Source organism: Leopardus geoffroyi, chromosome A3 (assembly GCF_018350155.1).
Source record: "Leopardus geoffroyi isolate Oge1 chromosome A3, O.geoffroyi_Oge1_pat1.0, whole genome shotgun sequence".
In the NCBI taxonomy this organism is placed as follows: Eukaryota; Metazoa; Chordata; class Mammalia; order Carnivora; family Felidae; genus Leopardus; species Leopardus geoffroyi.
The window spans coordinates 22,680,050-22,707,388 of NC_059336.1; the positions used below are offsets into that span (position 1 = coordinate 22,680,050).

At 42.1% G+C, this 27,339-nt stretch overlaps 1 protein-coding gene across 7 annotated transcripts in view; it reads left to right on the forward strand.

Annotated features, from left to right (window-relative positions):
- Positions 1-620: 620 nt before the first annotated feature.
- Positions 621-27,339, forward strand: part of NDRG3 (NDRG family member 3) — a 68,723-nt gene continuing 42,004 nt past the window's right edge. For 4 of the 7 annotated variants that reach the window (XM_045444679.1, XM_045444682.1, XM_045444681.1 and 1 more), the window contains exons 1-2: positions 621-740; positions 18,966-19,067. In XM_045444679.1, the coding sequence (XP_045300635.1) occupies positions 19,011-19,067 (57 nt within the window). In that variant the 5' untranslated portion in view covers positions 621-740; positions 18,966-19,010. Of the gene's footprint in view, positions 741-2,529; positions 2,639-8,196; positions 8,329-18,965; positions 19,068-27,339 lie in introns of those variants that run through there. The other 3 variants (XM_045444683.1, XM_045444685.1, XM_045444680.1) reach the window with 2 other exon arrangements.

Consider the following 27,339-nt stretch of genomic DNA (forward strand, 5'->3'; position numbering starts at 1 on the left):
ACATTTGCCCTAATACAGTTGAGACTATTTTACCTTTAGTCAGTGAGATTAACCAAAAAGCTTTTCTGGGAAGGGAATTTTGTCCTGTACATTTTGGTGTTAAATTGTTGGGTCATTAAGCTTAATATGTAATCATTCTTTGAGGAAACAAAACAAAATTCCCATTTCCCTTGTGGCACCCAAGAAAGGAGATGGTGTGGCTGGCAGTTGTCAATACAGGTGACAGAATGGAGGGCTGGGAATTAGCAGCCCTGAGTCTTGGATTCTAGTTCTTCAGTTCCTGTGCTCATTCACTAGAAATCTGGTAAGCGCCCCTCACTAGCCAGCCAAGCACTGTGCTAGGCCTTGTGCCCTTGGGTGCATCTCTGGGCCCACATAAAAGGAGATGACTTCCTTTCCTTGCTTTGCAGGAGTCCTTAGGGGTTTCGTTAAGAAAGCTATTTGCGGAAGGGGAGGAAGGAGGCGGGCCAGACGCCGCACTCAACGCCCCTCCCTCCGCGCAGCTCTAGTTTCAGGTTCTCCCAGTAGACTCCACAACAGGAAAAACTACATCCAAGATGGTGTCGCCCGTCCCTCCCGGCTCAGCCACCATCTTCTTGGTAGTTCCTGAGGCGGGCGGGCGCAGCGCGCCTGCGTGGTCCGGGCATCCTCAACGCGCCTGCGCGGCCGCAGAGCCTTCCCCGCCCCTCTCGCAGCCGCTGCTGCCGCTGGTGCACTGCTGGCGGGTGCCCGAGCCTCAGGTGAGTGAGCGCTTCAGCCCGGCCCGCGCGGGGCGCGCGGCGCTGCCTGCGGGGGCGTCGCTCCCCCTGCTTTCTCCTTCCCCGCCACATCTCCGCGGCGCGCCAGGGCCCCGGGCCCGCGCTGCCAGTTTCCTCCGGTCCCCCAGCGCCCTCCGCTCTCCCCGCCGGCGGCACCTGGGTCAGCCTGGCCTCCCTCGGCCGCTCCCCGCGTCCGGGCTGCGGGGCCCCGCGACGAAACCGCTGGTGACAGCTTGCAGGCGGCTAGGGCCGAGCCTCCCGGCGCCCGACCCCCTCGGTCTCAGGGACGCATCTCAAGCGCGCTCCCTTTTTCTGCTCCTGCTCTGCGGGCGGCGGAGCTCAATGGGCCTCCGGTAGCGTATTCACCTACCCCACCCGTCCCGAAGCCAGGGGTCTTGGAAGATGGGCCGGGAGCTCGCCTTGCGTCCATGGGACCCCGGTGCAGCGAGTAGTACCCGCGGGCTGGACCCCACAACGACCCTGCGAGGGAGGGGCTTCTTAGTCCCACTTTACAAATGGGGAAACTGAGGCACCGAGATGAAGTGCTGAGCCCAAGGTCACGCGCCTGGCAAAAAGCAGGACTAGCTCTTGGACTCAGAGTCTGGGGCTTTCAGGACAGCACGGTTGGAATTTGATCGTGTACCTTTAAAAATTTTTGAAAGACACTTTCATCTCTGGAGTTGCTTCTTCAACGTCCTAAAAGTAGGCTGTGAAAACAGTAATTTCTTGTTGGAGTACAATTGAGGTATTATTGTAATAATAATAATAATAATAATAATAATAACAACAACAGTAGCAGTATGTTGTTGATAAGAGCTCACGTTGATTCGACGCTTTCTGTGTGCCAGGGATATTATTAAACGTTTTATGACGATTATCTCACTTAACTCAGCGTTTTCCAATCCAGTGCATCCCCCTTCTTTTTCATGCAGCTTTTTTTTTTTTTTTTTTTTCTCCTGCGAAGCTGACCTCCATGTCACAGGTAGACTAGATCCTCATGGCTTAGGAGACAATGAAGCTCTACCATGGTACCTCACTGGCGGAACAGGGATAAGCTTTGCCTGCCTGCATCCAAATTTTACCCCCAGAGGATATAATTAGTCTTCCTTTTCCGGCTGCCAGGAGAGCAGGACTGGGCTAGCTGGGCTGGCTGGATTTGGAGGTGACAGAGCAAATTTGGCTAGCACTCACCTCATTCTGGGGTTTTTTGGCTCTGTTCCAATGCTGGGCTTGAACATGTCAGTATTTAAGATAAAGTAAAAAGAGAAAGAAGGCATATGACAAAGTGGTGGTGAATATAAGAAGCCTCCATGATTTAAAGTCCCAAAGGAACAGCTGTAAAAATATGTGAATGTTTCTTCCCCAAAATAACTAGCTCAACTGTCTTTTTTCTCCCTTAGCAAATCTTCCTACACACTTTAAAGCTCCATTAACTCACCATCTTTATGTGAAGCCTTCCTTGCTTGATTTTACCAATTAGAACTAAACATACATACATACACACACACACACACTCATACTCACACTTACATGCAGTAGGGTAGAGGCTTCAGTTTTACCCTCAGGACTATTATATTAGCCCCCTGAGGTCTGGAGCCATCTTTGCAGCCCCAAGTGCTTGGTTCATAGTAGGCCCTTGGTAAAGACTCTGTGAATTTCCACTGCTCCTTTTCATCGCTCAGAGTGATGTTTTCCTGCTGCTCTTCTGTTCCTCCTTCTTGCCCTTCAATTGCTCTTTGCTGTCCTTCCCTTTAGATTCAACTTCTGGTCATCACCTGCCATTCAAGGTCTCCATTCCACCCTGTTTCTGTAAATTTGCAGATAAAGGTTTTGCGTGAAGACGTCTATTTATTCCCAACAGTGGAGTTGTTATATGCCACTTAAGTGTACAGGGCAGTTTTCATTTGCGTGTTGCAGTAAGGTAGTCTGAGGCTTACGGCCTTTTAGTCTATCCTTAAATACATGTGAGAGTTTTTACATTCCTTGGCATTTGTAGCTGACTACCCCTGGTTCTATCAGAATAATCAGAATTTTTTTCCATAAGTCACTTCATAGTATTTACATTAATAAGTTTTCAAAGGGCCCTTTGGGAGGCAGCAGATCTATGCATAGGTTTTCTGCATAAATTAAGCTTTTTAAAGAGTTTTTCCAAATAATTTTCTGCAAATATATTGAGCTGTTATTATATGTAAGGCATGGTATAAGATTCTCAGTTGATTAAAATATGACCCTTGTTAAAAGAGCTTAGTAGCTAACTGGGAAACACCATATCCAGCTGTAACTCAAATCTAAAAATTGCCGTGATAGCATTATAAGCAAGCAATATGAGAGTATAATGGTACATTTCATAAAATCATACACTGTTGAAGCTGAAAGGAAGCATCAAGTCATTGAGTCCATCTTGTTTTTTCAGACCTCATCCTGAGAAGTGAACTTGTCCAAGGTCACAGAACTGGGGCTACAACTTGAAATTTCAAACTTTTTATCCATTAATAAGTGAATTTATCCTTATATTAACCAGCATCTCTATTAAAATTCCACTTATGTGCTAAGAACAGGGGTAAAGAAGAAATAAAAATATGATTCATGTCTTTAAGGAACTTTGTTGGGGAATAGTAAAGAACTGTTAATTTTAACTGTAATTGTCAAGTTGTGTGGTAGAGGAACTAGGTGTCACAGAAGTTGGGGGACAGGCAAGAAGGATCAGCATGAGCTGTGGTAGTGAGAGTACTTTGGAGAGAAGTTAGGACTTTTCAGAGCTTTGACAGATTGGTAGGGTCAGAATTAATCAAAAGGGCAAAGAAAGCCTTTTGAAGTAGGGTGGTAAAACTGTGTTTAAGAAATAGTGAAAAATCTGTATTGACTGGATTAGAGCAGTGGTTCTCGATGATTAGTGTGCATTAGAATCACCTGAAGAGTTTAAAACCCATATTATAGGGGGTGCCTGCCTGGCTCAGTCAGTAGAGCATGTGGCTCTTGATCTCTGGGTTGTGAGTTCAAAGCTCACATTGGGCGTAGAGCTTAGTAAAAAAAAAAAAAAAATTTAATTAAAAAATAAAACCCATACTGCAGAGGTCCCCACCTCTAGAGTTTCTGATTTAGTAGGTCCAGAGGGGGGCCTAAGAATTTTTATTTCTAATGAATTCCCAGATGATGTTGATGTTCCTAATCCAGGGATAACACTTTGAGAACTTCAACTGGATTAGAAAGTTGAGAAGCTAGAGTCAAACTGTCAAAGAACTTGTTCCAAAAAAATTTTAAAGTGTGTGTTATACATCAGGATAGGAAAGCTCTGGAAAGATCCATTCCAAACTGTACTAGTAGTCACTTCTGGAAGTAGGATTTAGGCGATTGGAGAATTCACTTTGTATTCGGTACCTTTCTAATTTTTGCATTGTGCACATGATTACTTTTGTATTTTAAAAAGTGAAGAAAAGCGAGTCATTTTTGAAGATATAAATATTTATGGGCTTAAAAAGAGCTTGCTGAAATAGTCTAGTGTCATATAATAAACATTTTTAGACTGTATGCCAGATGCTGCTAGGTTCTGGAAATACAAAACCTTTGCTACAGTTTGCAGCCCCATCATGGAGATAGGCAGATAACAGTTCTACATAGTATCATGTGAGCTTCCTTAGAGCCAGGACAAGGGTTTAGCTTTGTGCATGGCAGATAATAGGCATTTGGTAAATGATGAACGAATGAATGAGCAAATCCAGGCAAGAAATGAGGATAGTCAGAAAGAAAAAGGGCAAATGGGAGATTCTGGAAGAAACATTGACCAGCCCAAATAGGGATGATAAAAGAAAAAGGTGTGTCAAGGACTTCCAAATCGAAAAATTGATAACATTTTTATTTGGTTTATACAGAACTGTGTGTCAGGTTGTCTATTCTGAAAGACCTTTTTAAATCAAACCCCATCTGGTGCCTGGGTGGCTCAGTCAGCATCTGACTCTTGATTTTTGGCTCAGGTCGTGATCTCAACAGTCAGTGAAATTGAGCCCCATGTCAGGCTTGGGATTCTCTCTTTCCCTCCCTACCCCTACCCCACTCCTGTCCTCCCTCCCTCTCTTGCTCTCTGTCTCAAAATAAACTAAAAAACAAAACAAAACAAAAAACCCTTCATCCTTTAAAAAAAAATAAATCAAGCCCCCCCCCCCCTTTTTTTTAAAAGACTGATAATAGCCCACAAAAATTTAACCTAGATTTCAGGGCTTTCTTTGGTAAATGAAAGTTTTTATCTTTAATCACAATGCTGATTCTGTTGTATTTATAATATTTACCTACAAATTTGCCATTTAGTGAAATTAACTAAAACATATAAAGGATATTTTAAATCCCATGCAAAAGTGGGTGGGATTGGATCTTCATTTTATTTCTTCAGTGGAGGGATGTTACACTTGACTCAGTTCTGTCATGTGTTCCATATGCCTCACAGAGTTTGACATATCATTCCTAAATAAGTATCCATTGTTGATGGCTGAATGGGGTGTACTTTGGAGGAAATTAAAAAAAAAAAAACAAAAAAAAAAAACTAAATTGTGAGATTTTAGCTCTGAAGCCATTTTATGTGAAACCATAATACTTGGCAGATAGAGACAAGGGGAAGTCAGGCTTTTGTGTCTTTGTTTATTTATTTTTTTAACATTTATTTATTTTTGAGAAACAGAGTGAGACAAAGTGTGAGCGGGGGAGGAGCAGAGAGAGAGAAGGAGACACAGAATCTGAAGCAGGCTCCAGGCTCTGAGCAAGCGGTCAGCACAGAGCCTGATGCGGGGCTCGAACCCACAAACTGTGAGATCATGACCTGAGCCGAAGTCAGACGGTCAACCGACTGAGCCACCCAGGTGCCCCGGCTCTTGTGTCTTTATGTCTGCAGTTGAGAAAGCTCTAGGGACAAAGCCCCTCTTGCTATTCTTTACCTTATGAAGATGAAGAATATCTTTTGTGTCATTGTTTGGGACATTGTTTTGTTTTTTAATGTTTATTTTTGAGAGAGAGAGAGAGAGAGCCCTTGTGTGAGTGGGGGTGGGAGTGCGGGCAGAGACAGGGAGACCAAGGATCTAAAGTGGGCTCTGTGCCTGCAGCAGAGAGCCTGATGCGGGGCTCTAACTCACGAACTGCCAGTCCTGAGCCTAAGTGAGATGCTCAACTGACTGAGCCACCCAGGTGCCCTTGTTGGGATGTAGTTTTAACCAGGGTGTTGACTAAAATAGAACTCTGGGTGACTAGACAGTCCAAAGGATAGATTGCTTTTCAGATACAATCTAGGGTGCAGTGCTCTTCTATTAATTTAATAATAATAATAATACCTAAACTTTGTATGGTGCTTTTTAGTTTTCAGAATTCTTTGGTCGCTAAGATCCTGGTAAACTCCAATAGCCAAACCTGAAAAAATAAGCAGAAGAATTAATGATCAGGTGGCGTCAAGTGGAAAAAGTTGCTTTTTAGAGGCCTACCCAAGCTCTAGATGCAGGATTTTCAGTTTCAAATCCTTATTTTGCCAGGTTCATACTCTGCCACTTGCTAGCTGTGTGGCCTTTGGCATATCACAGAACCTCTCCAAGCCTCAGTTTCTTCATCTGCAAAGTGGGGGAAGATTATAGTACCTATCTTATAAATGGGGCGGGAAATAAAATGAAACAATGAATGAACAAAGTGCTTATCATGGTATCTGGTTTAGTGTATTAAGTTAGTATGAGTATCGAGTATTGCATCTTGTGCCACATCTTAGGTTCTTGTTTGTTCTTTATCTCTACTCAGGCTGTTTTAAAGAACAAATTGTTTTCAGGGATTCTGTCTTAGAACTGATGGGAATCCAGATCCCATCCCAAAAGCATTTACTAGAGCCTTGCCAGCAGTAGTTTTCCTGGTGTCCTGAGTTGCATCCTTCAAGAGTGGAAGACAGAGGGTAGTGCTTCTGCTTCTAGAGTTACTTTAGTATGACCCCTATGTGAGAGCTTCAGCTGGGTGTCTGGAATTAACAAGAAGGCCCCTAGATAGGGCGTTTGTTCTGTTCTAGTAGTTATCTTTACCAGTACCATGGAATGAATAGATTGATTATACAGCACCGGCTCAGATTCCCAGCTTGGCAGTCTCTGCAGACCTCCTGTTTACCACCTCCTGCCATTCCAGAATCTAGGAGTGACACAACAGGAAGGCGGACCTGTTGGGGTGCTGTTCTTTTCCTTTCAGAAAAAAGCAAGGTGTGTAGATGGCCCTTGGCCAGGGCTGAGGACCAGCAGGGTTGTTTCTGCTAGAATGAGCGTGCTTTTGCACATGCTTTTGCACCTGCCTTTGATCACTCCCCCCCTCCACTCCCTTTCCTTATGGGATAGCATCTCTGAGGGTATTTCTTCTGGTGGAGAGTAACCTAGACTTTCCTTTATGTAGTAAAAAGCTCAGTGAGCTATGTTTTAAAAAGTCATTGTTTCTTCCCTGGAGCTGAGTGGTTTGGCTTGTTTTTCTGGTTTTCTGGAGAGTCTCCTGAGACCCTTTCCTTTCCTAAGGGCCCCCAGGAGACAGCAACGAAACCAACATCCATTACTGTAGACACTAAAGGGGATGCTTAAGTCAATAGTTTTACCATTAGATTAATTCAGGCTTTAACCTTGACAAAACATAGCCAAGTCATCAGATAATTGTGCTTCTTATAGACTGAAGTATGGAATTTAGCCCAGTCCTCTGTGATATCTTTCAGAGCTTGGAATAGGAATCCAGGTGCCAGTCCTAGCCCCACACCCAGCTGGTCTTGTGAATTTAGGCAAGTCACGTAAATTTCTAGGCCTCTTTTCTCATTTGAGAATAAAGGCATGACTGTAGACCAGTGGTTCTCAGTCCTAGTTGCATGTAGCCACCAGTGGAACTTTAAAAACAATACCTGGGCCTTACCCTCACCCGATTAAATTGTATCTTTAAGGTTGGGGCCTGGGTATTGATATTTTTCAAAGCTCCCAGGTCTTTCTAATAGGTAACTAAGGGAACTACTGGACAAGATGGACAAGATGGCCACTTTTTTTTTTTTTTAATGTTTATTTATTTTGAGAGAGAGAGAGAGAGAGAGAGAGCACCTACAAGTGGGGGAGGGGCAGAGAGAGAGGGAGAGAGAATCCCAAGCTGGCTCTGTGCTGACAACACAGAGCCAGACTCAGGGCTTGAACTCACGAACGGTGAGATCATGACCTGAGCCTAAATGAAGAGTCAGCTGCTTAACTGACTGAGCCACCCAGGAGCCCCAGGATGACCATGTTTTAAACAGCTGTGTCATTCTGGTCTTTAGGAACCTTTACTGTCCACATAGTAAAGTCTGATTTATGTGTTCTGACCAGCCTTGTCTTCTTTCTGGCTACCTGGTTCTTGGTGTCTTCTGGATATGTTGTTCACCTTTCTTTCCCAACCTGATGTGCTCACATGGAATGTCTTCTCCCTTTCAGCTATCCAAAACCTATCCATTCAGTGCCCATCATCGTTATTTCCTTTGGGATCACTGTAGTCCTTACGTATTTGTCCTACCTCTGCACTGGTTTCCAAGCTTCATTTAGCTCTAAATGCAGTGAACACTAGATGCAAGGTAAGACATGATACTCAAGCACTATTCTATCCTTTTGCAGGGATGAGACACATGGAAATACCACTGGTGTGATTTTTATGTTATTAAAACATCTGTGGGTATCTTGTTGGCTATCTCATTATGCATGTGTATTTGACACCTATCAGTTGATGCATAGCTATTTATGACTTGACTCCAATGGACATTTTTAGCTTTATCTCCTATTAGTAATAGGAAACTACTGTTCTTGCCAAACTAGAACATTTTCCAGCAGACCTGTGCTTTCTCGTCTTCTTGCTTTTGAGTTCTCCTCCCTTTCTGCAATTTTTTTATTCTTCTCTCATCGTAACCTACAGGAATTTTATCTGTTCTTCAAGGTCCAGTTCAGATGTTACTTCTTCCATGAAACTTTTTCTCAGCACCCACAACCTGCATCTTTGCCCTAAATCTCCACCACCTTTGGAGCAGTGGTTTTCAACTTGGGGCGATTTTGTTCCCCAGGAGACATTTGGCAATATCTGGAGACATTTTTGGTTATCACAGTGATTTGAGGAGGGTACTACTGGCATCTAGTGGGTAGAGGCCAGAAATGCTGGTAAACATTCTACAATGCTCAGGATGGTTCAAAATGTTAGTGGTGCTGAGGTTGAGAAGCTGCCTTAGCGTTTGTCCACTTCACAGGCTCATGTTTATACTGCTTTGAACTGTAGTGATCTGTTCATAGTCTTAATCTCCCTTGCTCAGTTGAACTAATGGGGAAGGTGAACTCAGCCCCAAAACTGTGCTTTCTTGTTAACTTCATAGGGTTTAGTCGTAGAGCTTGTGGCCTGATCCTAACAGCTCAGTGTAATTTAGGATGAGAGATAAAAAGAGGTCTTCAGCATGGGGTGGATTCCAAGAGGCAGTCTGCAGAATTTGTCTTTTTTACCCACCAGGTCTTTTCATTCGTAATAACCTGGGAGGAAGTGCAATACAGGGCATAGAATGAGCATTTGGGATTAGAAGACAATTGGGGTTCAGTTCCAGCTGTTGCATTTAGTAGTTGTGTTATTTTGGTCAGTCCATTTCACCTCCGTCAGCCTCAGTTTCCTCATCTATGTAATAGAGATGATGCCAGTGCTCCCGTGTTATACTTCATGGTGCAGTCATCATAATCCAGCAGGATATTAGATGTGAAGGTGCTTTGTAAAGTGCTGTAATAGTTACTCATTCAGGCAGTGGTTTATGTGTAAAAAGAGAGAATGTGAGTCAGCTTGCTGTAGAAGCACCGCTGTCTACCTTCTCACTGCCTGCAGCTCTTCAGCCACCACTACTTCAGCACCAGCTCCAGCCGACCCCTTCCAGCTCATTCTCCTCAGTAAGGCTCCTTTGTTGCCTTCATTCTGTTTTGGTTGCCTGTCTGCAGTCTTGCCAAAACCAAAGTGATTGACTCTGCCTTTAGAATACAGACTAGTGGCCTGATGTCAGTACATCCTGGCAAAGCCTGATGAAGGCCAAATTACCTTGGTCACGAGGGAAAGCTACAAAACAAGACAGTTTGTAGTTTAGAAAGCCAATACTATGTGTAGTCTCTTATTGTCTTTAAGTTTGTTAATTTTGAGAGAGAGAGCACATGTGCACATGAGCAAGGGAGAGGCAGAGAGAGGCAGGGGAAGAGAGAGAATCCCAAGCAGGCTCCAAGCTGTCAGTGCAGAGCCCAGCTTGGGGCTCAAACTCACAAACTGTGATATCGGGACCTGAGCCCAAACCAAGAGTGGGACGCTTAAGCAACTGAGCCACCCAGGCGCCCCAAGAAAGCAATGTTTTTAAGCACTAGAAATCTTAGTGAGTTTTCTCTGACCCGATGGACACAGTACAGGGTGAGATAAAAGCCTGAGAGTCTCATGCCCCTGGGATCAGGCCAGGTGCATCTTTCTGCTGATTTGCTGAGTGACCCTCAGCTAGTTGTTGAACCTCATCAGGTTGATACCTGGGGGATCCTTCTCTTTGGATTGTGGTAAGAACTGTAGAATTGAAGGATGGGAAAATAATGTAAAGTAGTACATTAAGGGAGATTCTGGGTCACAGAATGTCAGCCCTGTCAGGAGCCAATAAGATCATCCTGCCCAATCTCTTCTCTTAACTGATGAGGAAACTGAGACCTGGAAGGGGAAAATGCTTTACCCAATGCCGCTGAGCTAAGTAGGGTCCAAAGTCAACATTTGATGTATTTATGGGCTCTTTCCAAAACTTGAAGAATATAAGCATTCATTTTTTTCTGAGCGAACAGTTTGCACTATATTGTTGGACATTAGCCTCTGTTCTTCAGAGCCCTTGCGGTCTCATCACCACTTCACCCAGAGCCCTTACACTTTTTTCTGTTTTCTGTTTCAGAGTTTTGATGCAAAAATTAAGTCTGTAGCCTTTTTTTTTAATGTTTATTTAAATATTTATTTTGAGAGAGTGCAAGTGGGAGAGGGGCAGAGGGGGGGGGGGGTAGAGAGAATCCCAAACAGGCTCCATTCTGTCAGCCCAGAGCCCAACACGGGGCTCAATCCCATGAACCATGAGATCATGACCTGAGCCGAAATCAAGAGTTGGACGCTTAAGCAACTGAACCACCCAGGTGTCCCAAGTCCATAGTCTTGATCTTTAAAGACCCTCTCAGTGCTGTCTCTGAGTGTCAGAGAACACTGAGGTCTCTTTTGGTCATCCTAGGAACATTTTTGCTTGCATTTCAGAAATGTCAGTTTCTGTAATTCTACAAAGTGATATACATAGTCATGGGCTAATTTTTTAGCATGGAGAACTGAGCCTTATTTTTCTTAGATTTTCACTGTCAAAAGATAATGGCCCTTTCTCAATCCACATCCTTCCCTCCTTGGCGTTGGAATTTTCCTCCTTACATGTAAACCTCCCTTCTCCCCTTAACTTCTTTGATAGCATAATTTTGCTTTTCTTCTTATGTCTCTGACATTTTTTTTCTTTGTCTCTCACTGGTTCTGCTTTTCTATCACTAACTTGTGTTTCAGAAAAGGCTTGCCGCTCCTCCTAGTCTCTGGTTTGATAAGCACCTGCAGATTATCTTCATTAACTCACTCCTGCCTATACTCAGGTCTCTTAGAGGCCCATATTTTAACTCTGACTCTACACTGATTTTTGTCATCAGTTTCTCTGATTGCTTCTCAGTTCCCCCATTGCATTATTATTGACCGTTTTGTTTCCCTTGCATCTAGAGACATGTCAAGTGAGATGTTGCTTTGGCCAAGGTCAAAGAGGTTGTTGCCTTTTTTTTCTCCTCTAGGATTTTGATGGCTTCCTGTCTTATGTTTAAGTCTTTCATCCATTTTGAGTTTATTTTTGTGTATGGTGTAAGAAAGTGGTCCAGATTCATTCTTTTGCATGTTGCTGTCCAGTTTTCCCAACACCATTTGCTGGAGAGACTGTCTTTTTTCCATTGGATATTCTTTCCTGCTTTGTCACAGATCAATTGGCCATAAGTTTGTAGGTCCATTCTGGGTTCTCTATTCTGTTCCATTGATTTATGTGTCTGTTTTTGTGCTAGTACCATACTGTCTTGATGATTACAGCTTTTTAATACAGTTTGAAGTCTGGAATTGTGATGCCTCCAGCTTTGGTTTTCTTTTTCAAGATGCTTTGATTATTCGGGGTCTTTTCTGGTTCCACACAAATTTTAATATTGTTTGTTCTAGCTCTGTGAAGAATGCTGGTGTTATTTTGATAGGTATTGCAATAAATCCTGCTTCTAATTGTGACTACATTAGGACAGACTAACAAAAGCCCTTTTATCATTCCTTCTAAGGGACCCAGAGGATGCCAGTCAGGAACTCTCAAACTATGAACCCCACGTGCCAATTACGAGCATCCCAAACATCTATGCCACTTCCAGAGCACAAGCCTGATATTTAACCTCCAAAAGAAAAAATGGTTCTTTTCTCAGATCCCAGGCACCCTATAAACTTGATTGAGCTACTGAATGCCCAGAAGCTGAATTTTTATTTTCCTTTGTTTTAATATAGCATACATTTCATAAGGAGATAAGGTGGTTTGAATCTTTCATCACGAATCTCAGCCAGCATCTGCAATTCTCTTTTACAGTACCACTATGACTCAGTTAACTGAGACCTATACTTGTGTGCTTATTAATCACACTATAAACTGTGGCTACTTTTTTTTTTTTTTTTTTTTTTAATTTTTTTTTTTTTTCAACGTTTATTTATTTTTGGGACAGAGAGAGACAGAGCATGAACGGGGGAGGGGCAGAGAGAGAGGGAGACACAGAATCGGAAACAGGCTCCAGGCTCTGAGCCATCAGCCCAGAGCCCGACGCGGGGCTCGAACTCACGGACCGCGAGATCGTGACCTGGCTGAAGTCGGACGCTTAACCGACTGCGCCACCCAGGCGCCCCAAACTGTGGCTACTTTTTATCTGGATGTCACTATTTATCAGTAATTTATAATGACAATTTTGAAGTTTTTCCTTTTGAAAGCAGGATTGCTCACTTTGGAAAATGTGGAACCACAGAACAATGAAAAGGTATTTTACTCACAGTCCTTGCATCTAAAGACGACCACTGTTAACATTTTAGTGTGTTTCCACTTGTTCTTTTTGTCCATGTAAAGTGGTGATTTTCTGAAATTTTTCCAACCTACCCACTTTATTCCCTACTTTATCTTATTTATTTATTTATTTATTTATTTATTTATTTATTTTGAGAGAGAGAGAACATGTGACAGCGAGCAAGCAGGGGAGGGGTAGAGGGAGAGGAAGAGCCCAATCTCATAATCTGAGCCAAAATCAGGAGTTGAATGCTTAACCAACTGAGCCACACAGGCTCTCCTTATTCCCTACTTTAATTCACTCACTTGAAAGCAGGACCCTTCAAGATGTTACTTATTCAAATGTGACTTTCTGTGGGGGGATCTGTCAAGGAGCTCCAGGGCCAGAGGAAAGCCAGAGGTGCCCTCAGTTCCAAAGTGACTGGCATTCACCTAGTGTTCCCATGCATATTTTAAAGATGAAGAAAAATGCAATGTTTGTGCCAAGAGAAACACTTAAGGGCACAAATTGAATGAGAAGCCTGTCCCTATCAACTGGGCCCAATGCAGATAACACAGGACAGTAAACTGTTCTAGAGTGACTTAGGAATTGGCATCAAGACAGCAGATGTTCACCTTCCACATTATAGGGCACGTAATGCATTCCTCCAGAGACTCAATTTTTGCTTGGTTCTTACTGTCCCAAGCCCTTGCCAATGAGCAGTTCTATAATACCTGTAAGAAAACTAAGATCACATGGTGGAAAACTCCATCTCTGATCTCTCGGCTACACATGCTGGCTCCCTCCCAGGAATTTGAGGCCTGCAGTTCCCTCATCTGCATAAATGATAGGGCTGCCAGGTTTCATCCTGGTAATAAGGGCTACTAATATTCTTATAAAGCTGGTAGGGATTTTATAAACTGCAGTAGAATAACAAAATGTTCACCCTCTTTCCCAGTTGTAGGAGGCAGAGGAAGGGCTGACAAGTAAAACACCAGCCATCCTCAAAATGAACAGTGAACCTGCTACCAAATGGATAGAGTATGAAAGGTGAAAAGTGTAATTCCTACTCTGTGCCAGGAATTATAATCTAAGCACCAAATATTTAATCCTCTCAGGCAGATATTTCCATTTCTTAGAGACAACAAATTCAGGCTTAGAGAAGTTAAGTAACTATTCCAATATCTTACATCTATGTAAGTAATAGAGCAAGAATGTTAAAAACCTTTGCTTTCCCCACTGTACCATAATGTCTAGGCCTTGTGTACTGACTGTAGGATCCTGGGCAAGTTTCTTCCTCTCTACCCACAGGGGCACCTCCTTGAAGTAAAGGTAGTAGAGGCCTACAGTAATCCTATATCACCAAAGACTTGGAAGCTAGACTGAAGTTTTGAATCATCATACACCAAAGACTTGGAAGCTAGAGTGAAGGTTTGAGTCATCATACCAGGACAAGAACCCTCGCTATCTCAGTAGGTAGCTTACAGACAAGGAGAAGACAGAATGAGGAGAGAGAAGAGAAATGAAATTCCAGCTATTACTTGGAAACTAGTTGCAGAAGCAAGAATTATTCTTGTTTGTTGTTAGAACAGTGTGCCTCAGACTTCAATGTACAATCACCTGGGGATCTTGTTTTTGATTTTAGCCAATCAGTTTTGAGTGATGGCAATCCAACGTGTGACCTCATCAGCTGAGGAGAGAAGAACATTTGAGTTGAGGTGGTGAAGAACTGAAAAGCTTAATTATAGCAACAATCCCCCCCCCCCTTTTTAAAGTTTATTTATTTTGAGAGAGAGTGAGCACACATGCATGCAGGAAGGGCACAGAAAGAGAGAGAGAGAGAGAGAGAGAGAGAATCCCATCTTGGCGCTGTCAGCATAGTCTGATGTGGGGCTCAACCTCACAAGCCATGAGATCATGATCTGAGCCGAAATCAAGAGTTGGAGGCTTAACCAACTGAGCCACCTGAGCACCCCAGCAATCCTTAATAGAGATGAGGATATGGTATAGGAAGACCTTTCATCTAATTTCATCCTACCTTCTTCCCAAAAGGATTTCAATAAATTAAATGGGATTTTTAAAAGATTCAACAGATCAAACCAACTAGAAGGGAAATATACTAAAGAGAAGAGTTTAGTAGTCTGTTGCAGAAATCTAGCTGAAAGATGACAAGTGTGATCACACTACTAGAATCACAGATATAAAGAAAAGGGAAGATCTGGCATAAAAAGTTGGCAAAAATAGCATAAGGTCAGAAAAGAGATTTTGCCAATGTTTTCAGTTAGAAAGAGAAAAGAATCATGGAATAATGGTGCAGTCAATAATAATGCAATGGGGTGCTGGGGAAACTGGACAGCGACATGCAGAAAAATGAACCTGGACCACTTTCTTACACCATACACAAAAATAAACTCAAAAGGGATGAAAGACCTAAACGTAAGACAGGAGGCCATCAAAATCCTAGAGGAGAAAGCAGGCAAAAACCTCTTTGATCTTGGCCACAGCAACTTCTTACTCAACACATCTCCAGAGGCAAGGGAAACAAAAGCAAAAATGAACTATTGGGACCTCATCAACATAAAAATCTGCATAGCAAAGGAAACAATCAGCAAAACTAAAAGGCAGCCTACAGAATGGGAGAAGATATTTGCAAACAACATCTCAGATAAAGGGTTAGTACCCAAAATCTATAAAGAACTTATCAAACTCAACACCCAAAAAACAAATAATCCAGTGAAGAAATGGGCAAAAGACATGAATAGACACTTCTCCAAAGAAGACCTCTAGATGGCCAACCGACACATGAAAAAATGCTCAACATCACTCATCATCAGGGAAATACAAATCAAAACCACAGTAAGATACCACCTCACACCTGTCAGAATGGCTAACATTAACAACTCAGGCAACAACAGATGTTGGCAAGGATACGGAGAAAGAGGATCTCTTTTGCACTGCTGGTGGGAATGCAAACTGGTGCAGCCATTCTGGAAAACAGTCTGGCTATTCCTCAAAAAATTAAAAATAGAACTACCCTACAACCCAGCAGTTGCACTACTAGTTATTTATCCAAAGGATATAGTTATGCTGTTTTGAAGGGGCACACGTACCCCAATGTTTATAGCAGCACTATCAATGATAGCCAAAGTATGGGAAGAGCCCGAATGTCCATTGAAGGATGAATGGATACAGGTGTGTGTGTGTGTGTGTATATATATATATATATATATACACACACACACACACACACACAGTGGAGTATTACTCAGCAATCAAAAAGAATGAAATCTTGCCATTTGCAGCTATGTGGATAGAACTAGAGGGTGTTATGCTAAGCAAAATTAAAGAAAGACAAATACATAACTTCACTCATATGAGGACTTTAAGATACAAAACAGATGAACATAAGGGAAGGGAAGCAAAAATAATATAAAAAAAGGGAGGGGGACAAAACATAGGAGACTCCTGTATGTGGAGAACAAACAGAGGGTTGCTGGAGGGGTTGTGGGATGGGGGATGGACTCAATGGGTGAGGGGCATTAGGGAATCTACTCCTGAAATCATTGTTGCACTGTATGATAACTGGCTTGAATATAAATTAAATAATAAAAAAAAAGCAGGATTTACTTTGTATTTGGTCAGTAATAGCTAAAAGATAGTCTAGAACCCATACTCTCTCCTTAGCCAAGTAAGTCAAAGCCATGCAATCTTATATCTGGAGAGAAAAACAGAAAAATGGATTAATAGGCTACTACCTTGTGAAGACTTTTTTGATTCTCACCAATCAGAAGCAATTGTTCCTTGAACTATTACGGCCCTTCTTTTTACTTATTATTTTGTAGTTAGTTTATAGATAGCTGTCGTCTCTACCCTTTAGTAAACTGGAAAGCAAGGACCTTCTTTGTATCTTCCATAATGCTGTGCACAGTGGGTATTCAATAAGTGGTTGTTGAATAGCTACATCCCCAACTCATTGAATTAGTATTTTTCCTGACTGATAAGTTCAAGGCCAAGGCAGAGGAGATGAAGCCTGGGGCTTTAAAGTCTGGGTGGAGAGGCACCTGGGTGGGTCAGTTGGTTAAGCGTCCAACTTCGGTTCAGGTCACCATCTCACAGCTCATGGATTCGAGCCCCACGTTGGGCTCTGTGCTGACAGCTCAGAGCCTGGAGCCTGCTTCAGATTCCATGTCTTCCTCTCTCTGTCTGCCTCTTCCCTGCTCACACTCCGTCTCTTTCTCTCAAAAATAAATAAACATTATAAAAAATAAAATAATAAAGTCTGGGTGGAATAACTTGTCTACAATATCCAGTATTTGCAGCCTCTCCCATGACTTCCTGTCCAGTGTGATGGAGTAAGAATTTATGGCTCATTACTCTGCCTCCCCACCTCCATCTACTCTCTTCTCCTAGAACTCTGTTTCCCTGTCTTCTCCTTCTCTGTTGGTTATCTATTGCTATGAAACAAATCAGTCTCGAACAGGATTATTATTGCTCATAGTTTCTGTGAGTCAGGAATGCAGGTGGTGGCTTGGTAGGATGGCTCAGGTTCAGGGTCTCCAATGTGGTTGCAGTCATATATCTCTGGGGCTGCAGTCATCTGAAGTCTTGACTGGGCCTGGAACATCCATCTGCAAGGTAGCTCACTCACATGGCTGGCAGGTTGGTACTGGCAAGTTGGTTCCTTTCTACATGGGCCTCCACAGAGGCTGTTTGAATGTCCTCACTATGCTATATCTGGCTTCCTCCAGAACTAATGAGTGAAGACTATAATGTCTTGAAGCAGAAACTATGCCTTGTATGATATAACTTCAGATGTCATGTATTGTTGCCTCTGCCATATTTTATTACTTACACAGACCATCCCTGATTTATTTGGAGATTACATGAGTGCAGATATCAGGAGTCAAGGATCATTGAGTTGTTTAGAGGCCATCTTGGAAGCTGGCTCTCCTACTCTCCATCTACTGCTGTGATTCACCAAGTAAAGGCTAATGAGCTGCCTTGGTTCATCTCCCCCTACATTCCCATTCCTAAGTCAAAGCCTCATCCTGGGCTGTAGCATTAGCCTTCCGTTTTTGTTCCCCTTTTAATCCTTTCTCCATACTGTTGCTTCCTGAAGCATAGCTTTGAGCTTGTTGTTCTCTTAGTTACACATCTTCAGTAACTAAACTGTATACTCCAGAAAAGCAAAGACTAGTATCTGTTGCTGCAAAAAAAAAAAAAAAAAAAAAAAAAAATTACCGTAGGGCCACCTGGGTGTCTCAGTTGGTTAAGCGTCCAACTTTGACTCAGGTCATGATCTCACAGTTCATGAGTTTGAGCCCGCTTCAGGCTGTCTACTGTCAGCACACAGCCCACTTTGGATCCTCTGTCCCCCTTTCTCTACCCCTCCCCTGCATGCTCGCTCGCTCTCTCTCAAAAATAAACATCTTAAAAAATAATACTTTAAAATATATATATTACCACAAACTTACTGGCTTAAAACAGCATACAACACATTTATCGTCTGACAATATCTGGGGGTTGGGAATCTGACAAGAGTTGACTGGGTCCTCTACAAGTCTGCAGTGAAGGTGTTGGTCAGGGCTAGGTTCTCGTCTGAGGTTTGATTGGGGAACTATCCACTTCCAGTCCCATGTGGTTGTTGACAGCAATCAGTTTGTGCAGGTTGTTGGACTGAGTGTCTTAGTTTCTTGGTCTTTTGGCTGGAGGCTGTCCTCAGTTCTTTGCCATGTGGCCCTCTCACACATGCCAACTTGCTTCTTCAAAGCTAGCCAAGGAAAGTGTGTCTTTTAGCAAGACAGATGTTAAAATATTATGTAATGTCATCATGTACAGGTACTTTTGTACATTCCATCACTTGCCATTTTGGTTAAAAGCAGGCCATGGGTCCCATCCACACGCAGTGGTGGGAGGGGGTTATGCAAGGGTATGAATACCAGGAGACAGATCATGGAGGCCACTTTGAAGTCTGCCTTCCATAACTGTTTAGTCTTCTGTGTCTTCAGCACCCTGAGCAGTGCATGACACTAATCTCTAGTATTGCAGTGAATCAACATAGTGTGACTATTATGTTTCCAGCTTCTAGATTAAGCCTCTTTACTTCTTTCTGTTTCAGAGTTACTGATTTATTCTCGAGAATCCTCTACTCTTATCTGTCCTGATGGATGAACTTCAGGATGTTCAACTCACAGAGATCAAACCACTTCTAAATGATAAGGTAAAGACCATGCTGTTTTCACTAAAATATATATGTCCTTTCTGTGATTAGTTAATTCTCTATATTTTCTTAATAGCAACTAACTCAAAACATATTCATCTTGGGGCGCCTGGGTGGCGCAGTCGGTTAAGCGTCCGACTTCAGCCAGGTCACGATCTCGCGGTCCGTGAGTTTGAGCCCCGCGTCAGGCTCTGGGCTGATGGCTCAGAGCCTGGAGCCTGTTTCCGATTCTGTGTCTCCCTCTCTCTCTGCCCCTCTCCCGTTCATGCTCTGTCTCTCTCTGTCCCAAAAAAAAAAAAAATAAATAAACGTTGAAAAATAAAAAATTAAAAAACAAAAAACATATTCATCTTCACTTTTGATGGAGGAAATACTTTAAAAAATGAGTTTCTTAACATCTTTTTGATATCTTTCCTTCTTTTTTCTTTCTTCCTACTTTTGTTTCCATGGGCCAAATTCAGTCAAGTTATCCTTGAGACTGTCTTGTTTTACTGATAGAGACATTAAGGGAAAAAAATATGACAAAGTTAGGCAGAAATTATGAGAGTGAGGTTTGACTTAGAATCCAAGTGTCTTGACTTTCAGTTTCTATAAGGAAAAGTGAATATCTATGGCTGGTGATGTACATAGGCTGTAAGACTTTCCCTAATGTTTGTCAAGTCTGCTATGTGACCTTTCTGTCAACTTTGAGATTTTCATCGGGGATGTATGGATGTCAGTAATACACCTCATTTTTCTGTTAGTGTTAGAGAACAGTGAACAGCGTAGTTTAGTCACCAGAATTCAGAGAATAAAGACTGGTGTGATGGTAGGAGTTACCAAAAAGCTAAGAAAGGATTATCCTGCCTCCTGTCCGTCCCCATTCAGTAAGTGTTCCTGAAATTCCCTTTTCTATCCTCTGCTTTTGGTTTATTGTCATTACCCCTATTAAAATACTCTTGTAGGAGTGCCTGGGTGGCTCAGTCGGTTAAGTGTCTGACTTTGGCTCAGGTCATGATCTCATGGTTCGTGAGTTTGAGCCCCACATTGAGCTCTGTGCTGATAGCTCACAGCTCAGAGCCTGGAACCTGCTTTGGATTCTGTCTTCCTCTCTCTCCCTGCCCCTCCCTCCACCTTTCAAAAGTAAATAAACATTTAAAAATACATGCGTACATACATACATACATACTCTTGTAGCTAGGTGTGAATGAGCCCATGGCATTCTTCCCTGAGGAAAGTATTGATAAAAGGTAAGAGTAAAGGGGGCACCTGGGTGGCTTAATTGGTTAAGAGTCTGGCTTCGGCCCAGGTCATGATCTCACAGTTCGTGAGTTCAAGCCCTGCATTGGGCTCTCTGTTATCAGCGCAGGGCCCCCTTCGGATCCTCTGTACCCCTCTCTTTCTGCCCCTCCTTGCTTATTCATATATTCTCTCTCTCTATCTCTCAATCTCTATTTAAAGTAAACATTAAAAAAAAAAAAAGTAAGAGTAAAGATGGATGAGGTTGGGATGGGGGTGCTACAACAGAAGATGCTGTTGCCCTTATCTTTTTTGGCCAAAGGCCCACCTATAACTTCTAGGGTTGTTGACTTACCATGTGTTTATTAATTTGCTATTGAATCCTGTCAGTCCCATTTTCATTCCTATGACCTCATCTCTCTACCCTACTCCCACCCCATCTTTTATCTTTTACTAGAGATTTTGCCCTCTCCTTCGTCAGGCTGCACACCTTTTTTAGCCCCTATTTGGTTTCTCCTGCTGCTTTCCCTCATCTTTTCAGAAAATCTTGACCGTCTTTACTGTCTTCTGGCTGTCCCCAAAATAATGTGCCACAAGGAGGAAGGAAATAAAATCTGCATCTGTAGAGCTTATGTATAGCCACAGAAATGAATAGTTACAAGGCAGGTGGGAGTAGACAATTTAACTTCAGGAAGGTAGTAATCGATCCTAAACCTGGCTGATCATCAGAATCAACTGGGGAATTGTTTAGAAATAGGGAATGCTTGGGGCGCCTGGGTGGCGCAGTCGGTTAAGCGTCCGACTTCAGCCAGGTCACGGTCTCGCGGTCCGTGAGTTCGAGCCCCGCGTCAGGCTCTGGGCTGATGGCTCAGAGCCTGGAGCCTGTTTCCGATTCTGTGTCTCCCTCTCTCTCTCTGCCCCTCCCCCGTTCATGCTCTGTCTCTCTCTGTCCTAAAAATAAATAAACGTTGAAAAAAAAAAAAAAAGTAAATAAACATTAAAAAAAAAAAAATAGGGAATGCTGGCTTCCACTGTAGACTAACTAAATTGGAATGTAAGGGGAGGGAGACAGGACATACACACACACACACCATACACTTTTCTATGACCAGTGGTCTTCAGCTTTGGCTGCTTATTGGAATTACTTGGGGAGATTTAAATATCACTGATGATTTATGGTAGAGATTCTCCAGATTCTGACTGAATTGGTCTGGGGTGTGGTTGAGCTTTTTAAAAAAAATCCTGAAATTGAGAACCATGCCTAAAGTGATTCTGGTTAGTCATTGTTGGAAACCCGTACCCTGATGGGTCTTGGATATTTGAGGACTGAAGTACAAATAGGAGGAGGATCCTTCCTGGACCCTAGAAAGGCACATGCCTGCCTTTCATGCCTGAGCAGATGCCTGCATGAAAGAGCAGTTTGTTGCATATCTCATAGAAAAGGCAGCCGGAAGAGGAAAGATTCAGTGTATATGACCATGGAAAAACAATAAATTAACACCTGGGTCCTCCTCTCTTGAGGCCTCAGTGATGCTTTGGCTGTGTCTAAAGTGTGCCCAAGTGGTATGGATGGAATTGTGCTCATCCCCTCACCCCAAACTTGCATGTTGAAACCCTAACCCCACATGTCACCATATGGGACATAGGGCCCTTAGGAGGTGATTAAGGTAACGTGAGGTCATAAAGGTAGAGCTTTAATCCTGTAGGACTGGTGGCCTTATAAGAGGAAGATCGAGAACTTTCTCTCTTACACACCACCCCCCATGTGAGGACATAGGGAGGTGGTAGCCATCTGAAAGCCAGGAAGACAGCTCTCACCAGAAACCAAAGCCTGCTGGAATCTTGGTCTTGGACTTTCAGCCTCCAGAACTGTGTCAGGCTGCCCAGGCAGTCTAAGACACCACGCAGTCAGTGTCTCACTTCCTAACATCTGTTAGCTTCTCTTTGATGTGCTGTTCCTACCCACTTCCCATGCTCTCTCTCTCCCTGAGAAGTGTTCCTATCTCCTCACTATTCTTGAAAGCTCCCCTGCTCCAGCCCAGCTTTGTAGAAGAAGATTGGCGTGAGGTATTCCCAAAGAGTTCCACCCTCTTAGTCCCCCTGGCCCAGTACATCAGTGCTTCTGTCTTTGCCCAGCATGTGTGTGCTTTTGCATACATTCTGAAAGGTATGATGGTAACACCCTTCATCAGGTATTTCATTTGATCCCCCAGTTGCCCAGTGGTATAGGGAACACAGATCAGTTTGTTCCCATACTGCTGATGAGAAAACTAAGGATGAGAAAGGTGAAATAGCTTACTCAGATTGAAATCCATAGAATGCTTGCTGTCAGGTAGGATTTCTCAGTCTTGGCACTGTTAATGTTTTGGGATGGATAACTGTTGTGGGGACTGTTGTGCGTATTGTAGGATGTTCAACAGCATTCCACTAGAGCAATACCACTAGATTCTCTGTCCACTAGATTCCAATACCACTCAATTGTGACAACCAAAATGTCTCCAGACATTGTCCAATGTTCCATGGGGGCACAGTCTCCCCAGGTGAGAACCACTGCCATAGGGGATAGGCCTTCAGGTTTTGATAGGAATAGATGTCTGGAAGGTTTTTTTGGGTGGGGGAGGGGCAAGTTTTTTGGCCTATCCTGCTATTATTGATTATGCACCTTTTATGTGCCAGGTGCTTTACGTACTTTCTTTTAATCATCAAGAGTATCCCTTTGAAGTAGGTAGTATTTTTCCTCACTTAGAAGATGAAAAACTGGCTTGCCCGGTCAGTATGTGGCAGAGTCAGGACTGAAACCCAGGTCTGTCATATTCTAAACCCTGAGTCCTTTCCACTATGTGACCTCATCACCTCTGTGGCTTGCCATGTGTCTTTAAGGAAAAGCCTAGAGATGTGTATCATTTCATCTCGTCTTTTTGCCCATTTTCATAGATATACTCTTAGCTAGAAAACATTGCTGTACCCTTCCAAGCTTCAGGGAGCTAGAGGACGTCTAGACCCAACCTGTTATGGAGAGATTTGTCCTGAGATGACTATAAGGAAGCATTCTCAGAATAGCTTTAAGCAAGGCTTATGTTAACTTGTCTCTTGTCATTTGTTGGTACTTTTCCCATTTAATTTTAGTATGCTTGTAATTTTGTCTGTGGCTCAGAATTGTGAAGAAGTGGGTAATTTTGCCATGCCTGTTTTGGCTCCAGTAATGAAATGAAGCAATTGCCAGTGCTTATCTTTGTTTTGGGGGGCAGACATTGTATAGAAGTGTGAACCGATTTTTTTTCTTAAATAGCATTTAACTATTTTTAGTGCATTTTCACAGATATTATCTTCTTTAAATCTCCCAACCTCCTATGAAATAAGTAGTTAAGGGTATTTTTAACTCCATTTTACAGATAGGCTCAGAGAGGTTATAGTACTTGTCTAAAGGTAGTGTCTAGAAGGGTGGTGAACCCACATCTGTTGACTTCAACTTGGATTAGGGGGTCTAGGGCTCTGCCCACCACCTGCTGCCTCTTGAAGCTGGTCATTCCAACCTCCTCAACCTTATAACAAGCAGGAGAGCTGACTGATTTGTGCTTCATTTTCTCTAACCTCAACTATATTAAAGTATGCGCCAGAGCAAAACATTAATGATAGCAGCTATTTCTCAATAGAGAGATGATGGATGGTTATAAATTTCTTTATACTTCTCTACAGTGAGCGTGTACTTTCCTTTTTGTAATTGGAACACCAGAAAAAAAGGATTTGGTACAAAATGATACAAAAATGTACAAAAATGGTACAAAAAATACTGAACCGAGTGAAAGCCACAGGGCAGTCTTGAGAAAATAAGCAGAAAGCCACAACTGGCTTCTGCAGAATTGAGGAAACATCAAGTAGGTTGAATAAGTAGTGGAGAGAATAGAAACAAGTTATTTACCTTTTTTGGTTGTTAAAATAGAAAGTGAGATAGACCGTATCGCAGTTTAAGTTTTCCGTCTCTACTCATGACTGGAAATGTAAGCAGAGGAGAGAAAACCCATGAATGAGCTTGTTTGTAACTTTCAGGACAGCAGAGACAGGCGAAGGGTTAGTGCCAAGGTTTCTTTCTTTCTTTCTTTCTTTTTTTTTTTAGAGTTAAAAACAGAGTTGTTGACCTTTTCATTAAAGACTATTTGTGAAGTGCTACCTCTACTATGCACTGGAGGGTGGGTGTCTATTAATGTGCTAAGAAGTGATTGTCACATATTGTCATAAATGGCCTAGATGGGACTGGAGCAGGAAATGAGTTCCCAAGCAAGTAATGGTACCACTGTGACAGACCACTGTCAACTGGCTACAAGATCAGCAGGAGATAGTGGAAGAAGCCATAGCCACAAGCTACCTAAGGAGTTTTTAGTGCAGGAGGTCCGTGACACATGACATTAACCTGATAGTATGTTATAGAAGAGTTTATTTTAGACTTGAAATTGTACTTTTTCAGCAGTGTACAGACGATTATCTGATTATAGACAGTTTTATCCAAGTATCTAACCTCTTTATAAATTTCTTTGTGAAGTCTCAGTTTCTTTGTATTTTTTGAAGTCCATAATATAAGTGCTTTAAATATATATACACATATACCCACACAAACACACTCGTGCAAATATATATATATATATATATATATAATTTTCACTTTGGATTTTCAGCTTGATCAGATTTCTATTTAAAAATGGTTTATTGTGGGGCGCCTGGGTGGCGCAGTCGGTTAAGCATCCGACTTCAGCCAGGTCACGATCTCGCGGTCCGTGAGTTCGAGCCCCGCGTCAGGCTCTGGGCTGATGGCTTAGAGCCTGGAGCCTGTTTCCGATTCTGTGTCTCCCTCTCTCTCTGCCCCTCCCCCGTTCATGCTCTGTCTCTCTCTGTCCCAAAAATAAATAAACGCTGAAAAAAAAAAAATTAAAAAAAAATAATAATAAATAAATAAAATAAAAATGGTTTATTGGGGCGCCTGGGTGGCTCAGTTGGTTAAGTGTCCAACTCTTGGTTTTGGTTCAGGTCATGATCTCACAGTTCATGGGTTCGAGCCCCACTGCACTGACAGTGCAGAGCCTGCTTGGGATTCTCTCTCCCCTCTCTCTCTGCCCCTACCCCACTCTCTCTCAAAATAAATAAACTTAAAAAAACTTTTTAAAATAAAGATTTATTGATGATTGTAAAAACATTGATTTATTAATCCGTGTTAATTGATTAAATTAATCTTTAATAACAAAGAAAAAGTATTTTCTAGGTTTATCTAACCCTTCTGCTTATACAGTTACCCATCTTTCCACTTTCTGTTGGTAGGGATTGTCTTTTGTTACTAGAAATGCCCTATTTTATTCTTTGACAGTTTTTTTTTTTCAAATCAGCTTGTTTCTAAAACTTTTATTATTGTAACAACTCCTTCTCCCCCACTTTAGTTCCTAAAGTGCATGTAACTTTGGTGTTCATTTCTTACTCAAATTGAATATCTCTATTTTGAGATGCTTATAACCTTTAAAAATGATGTTTACTGTGTTTACTGAGTACCAGGACTGGGAATAGAGGTACCCTACCATACTTCAGATTCACAGAACAGGTATATTTGCCCCAAATCTCTTCCTGTTGGTAGTTGGTTCTAAGGTCTTATGCATCTTGTCTTTCTTTATATCTGTTGTTTTCTGTCTTTTGAAACTATATATGCCTCTTGACTAGATCTCATGTCGGGGAAACTACATTTCTTTTCTCCTAGCAATTGTTTTTTAAATTCCCCCCATCATCCTTCTTTTCATATTTCTCTTCATTCATTGATCTATTCTTAGTTGCTTCTTGCTTGTTCTCCAGGCTTACAATATTTGAGAGAATGACTTTTTAATCTACCTTCTTGAGCTGCTTCATTTATCTTCATTCACCTTCTACGTGTAGTCTTGAGGCTACACCAGGAAATACTCCCTTTGGCTGGCGTCTACCTTGACTGCAACTTTCAGTAATTACTTTTTTCTTGGCCCACTCTTTTTTACTGTCTTCCTCCAATTATTCTATTATTTTAATTTTTTCTTGACTCCTTTTCTGCTAATTAAGTCTGCTTAGTGCAAGAATCTCTCTGAAGATGGAGTTAATGGTGTCTTCAAAATGGACAGAAAGAAAAAAGAAAACACCCAGAACTTGAAATTTCTGGGAATTTTGTTAGAGTATAACCATGTACCTCTAATATCAGAGATAGGTAAGTCCCTAGGGAATTCTTTCTTCTAGGATGCACCCAGTGAGTAGTATTGAATTTTTAATGAATTCAGAGAATATGGCTTCAGTTTACCACAGTTGAGAGGAGACCAGCTAATGATCTCCATTCAGAAACTCTGGATGCCAAATACTATCAAACAGACTTAATCATATCCTTTCTCTAGGATGATCACTCAGGAAGCCTGTAGCCACTCTCCAAGACCACCTGGTGCCTCTTTAAAACAACAACAATAACAAGTGTTATACTGAGGAATGTATAGAATTGTTGAGTCACTACCTTGTAGACCTGAAACTAATATAACACCACATTAATTATACTGGAATTAAAGTCAACAACTGTTAGATAGTCTTTGTCCAGTTACAGTACCTTTTTTTCTGGGAGTCCAGCTGTGAATGTTGGATAAGGAACACGTAGTTGTTTTTTGCTAGATAGTTAATGAAAAAGGGTGGCTTTGGTTTCTGGAGAGAATTGCCTCTTTCTCCTTTTGGTATTTCTGAGGTTTTGTGTTCATCTCAGGCTTTAGGAACTCAAAAAATGCCTCATGACTGTGATCATGTGGTTGTGAGGAAGGAAAACTCATGCATACAGTGACAGCTGCTTCCCAAAGAGCTCATCCGAATTTGTGTCTCTCTTCTATGACCAAGATTTTAGTTCAGTCTAGAGTGATTTTCTTTAATCTTTCTAAGTCTCTAAAGGAACCTCTGGGAAGCCAAAAGATTGAAGTCTAATATGGTCTGTTTGTATATCATTATACATTATTCCTCAAAAGATTAAATGAATCTTTAAATTTTATATTACAAAATAACAAGTTACAAACATATTTTTTGTATC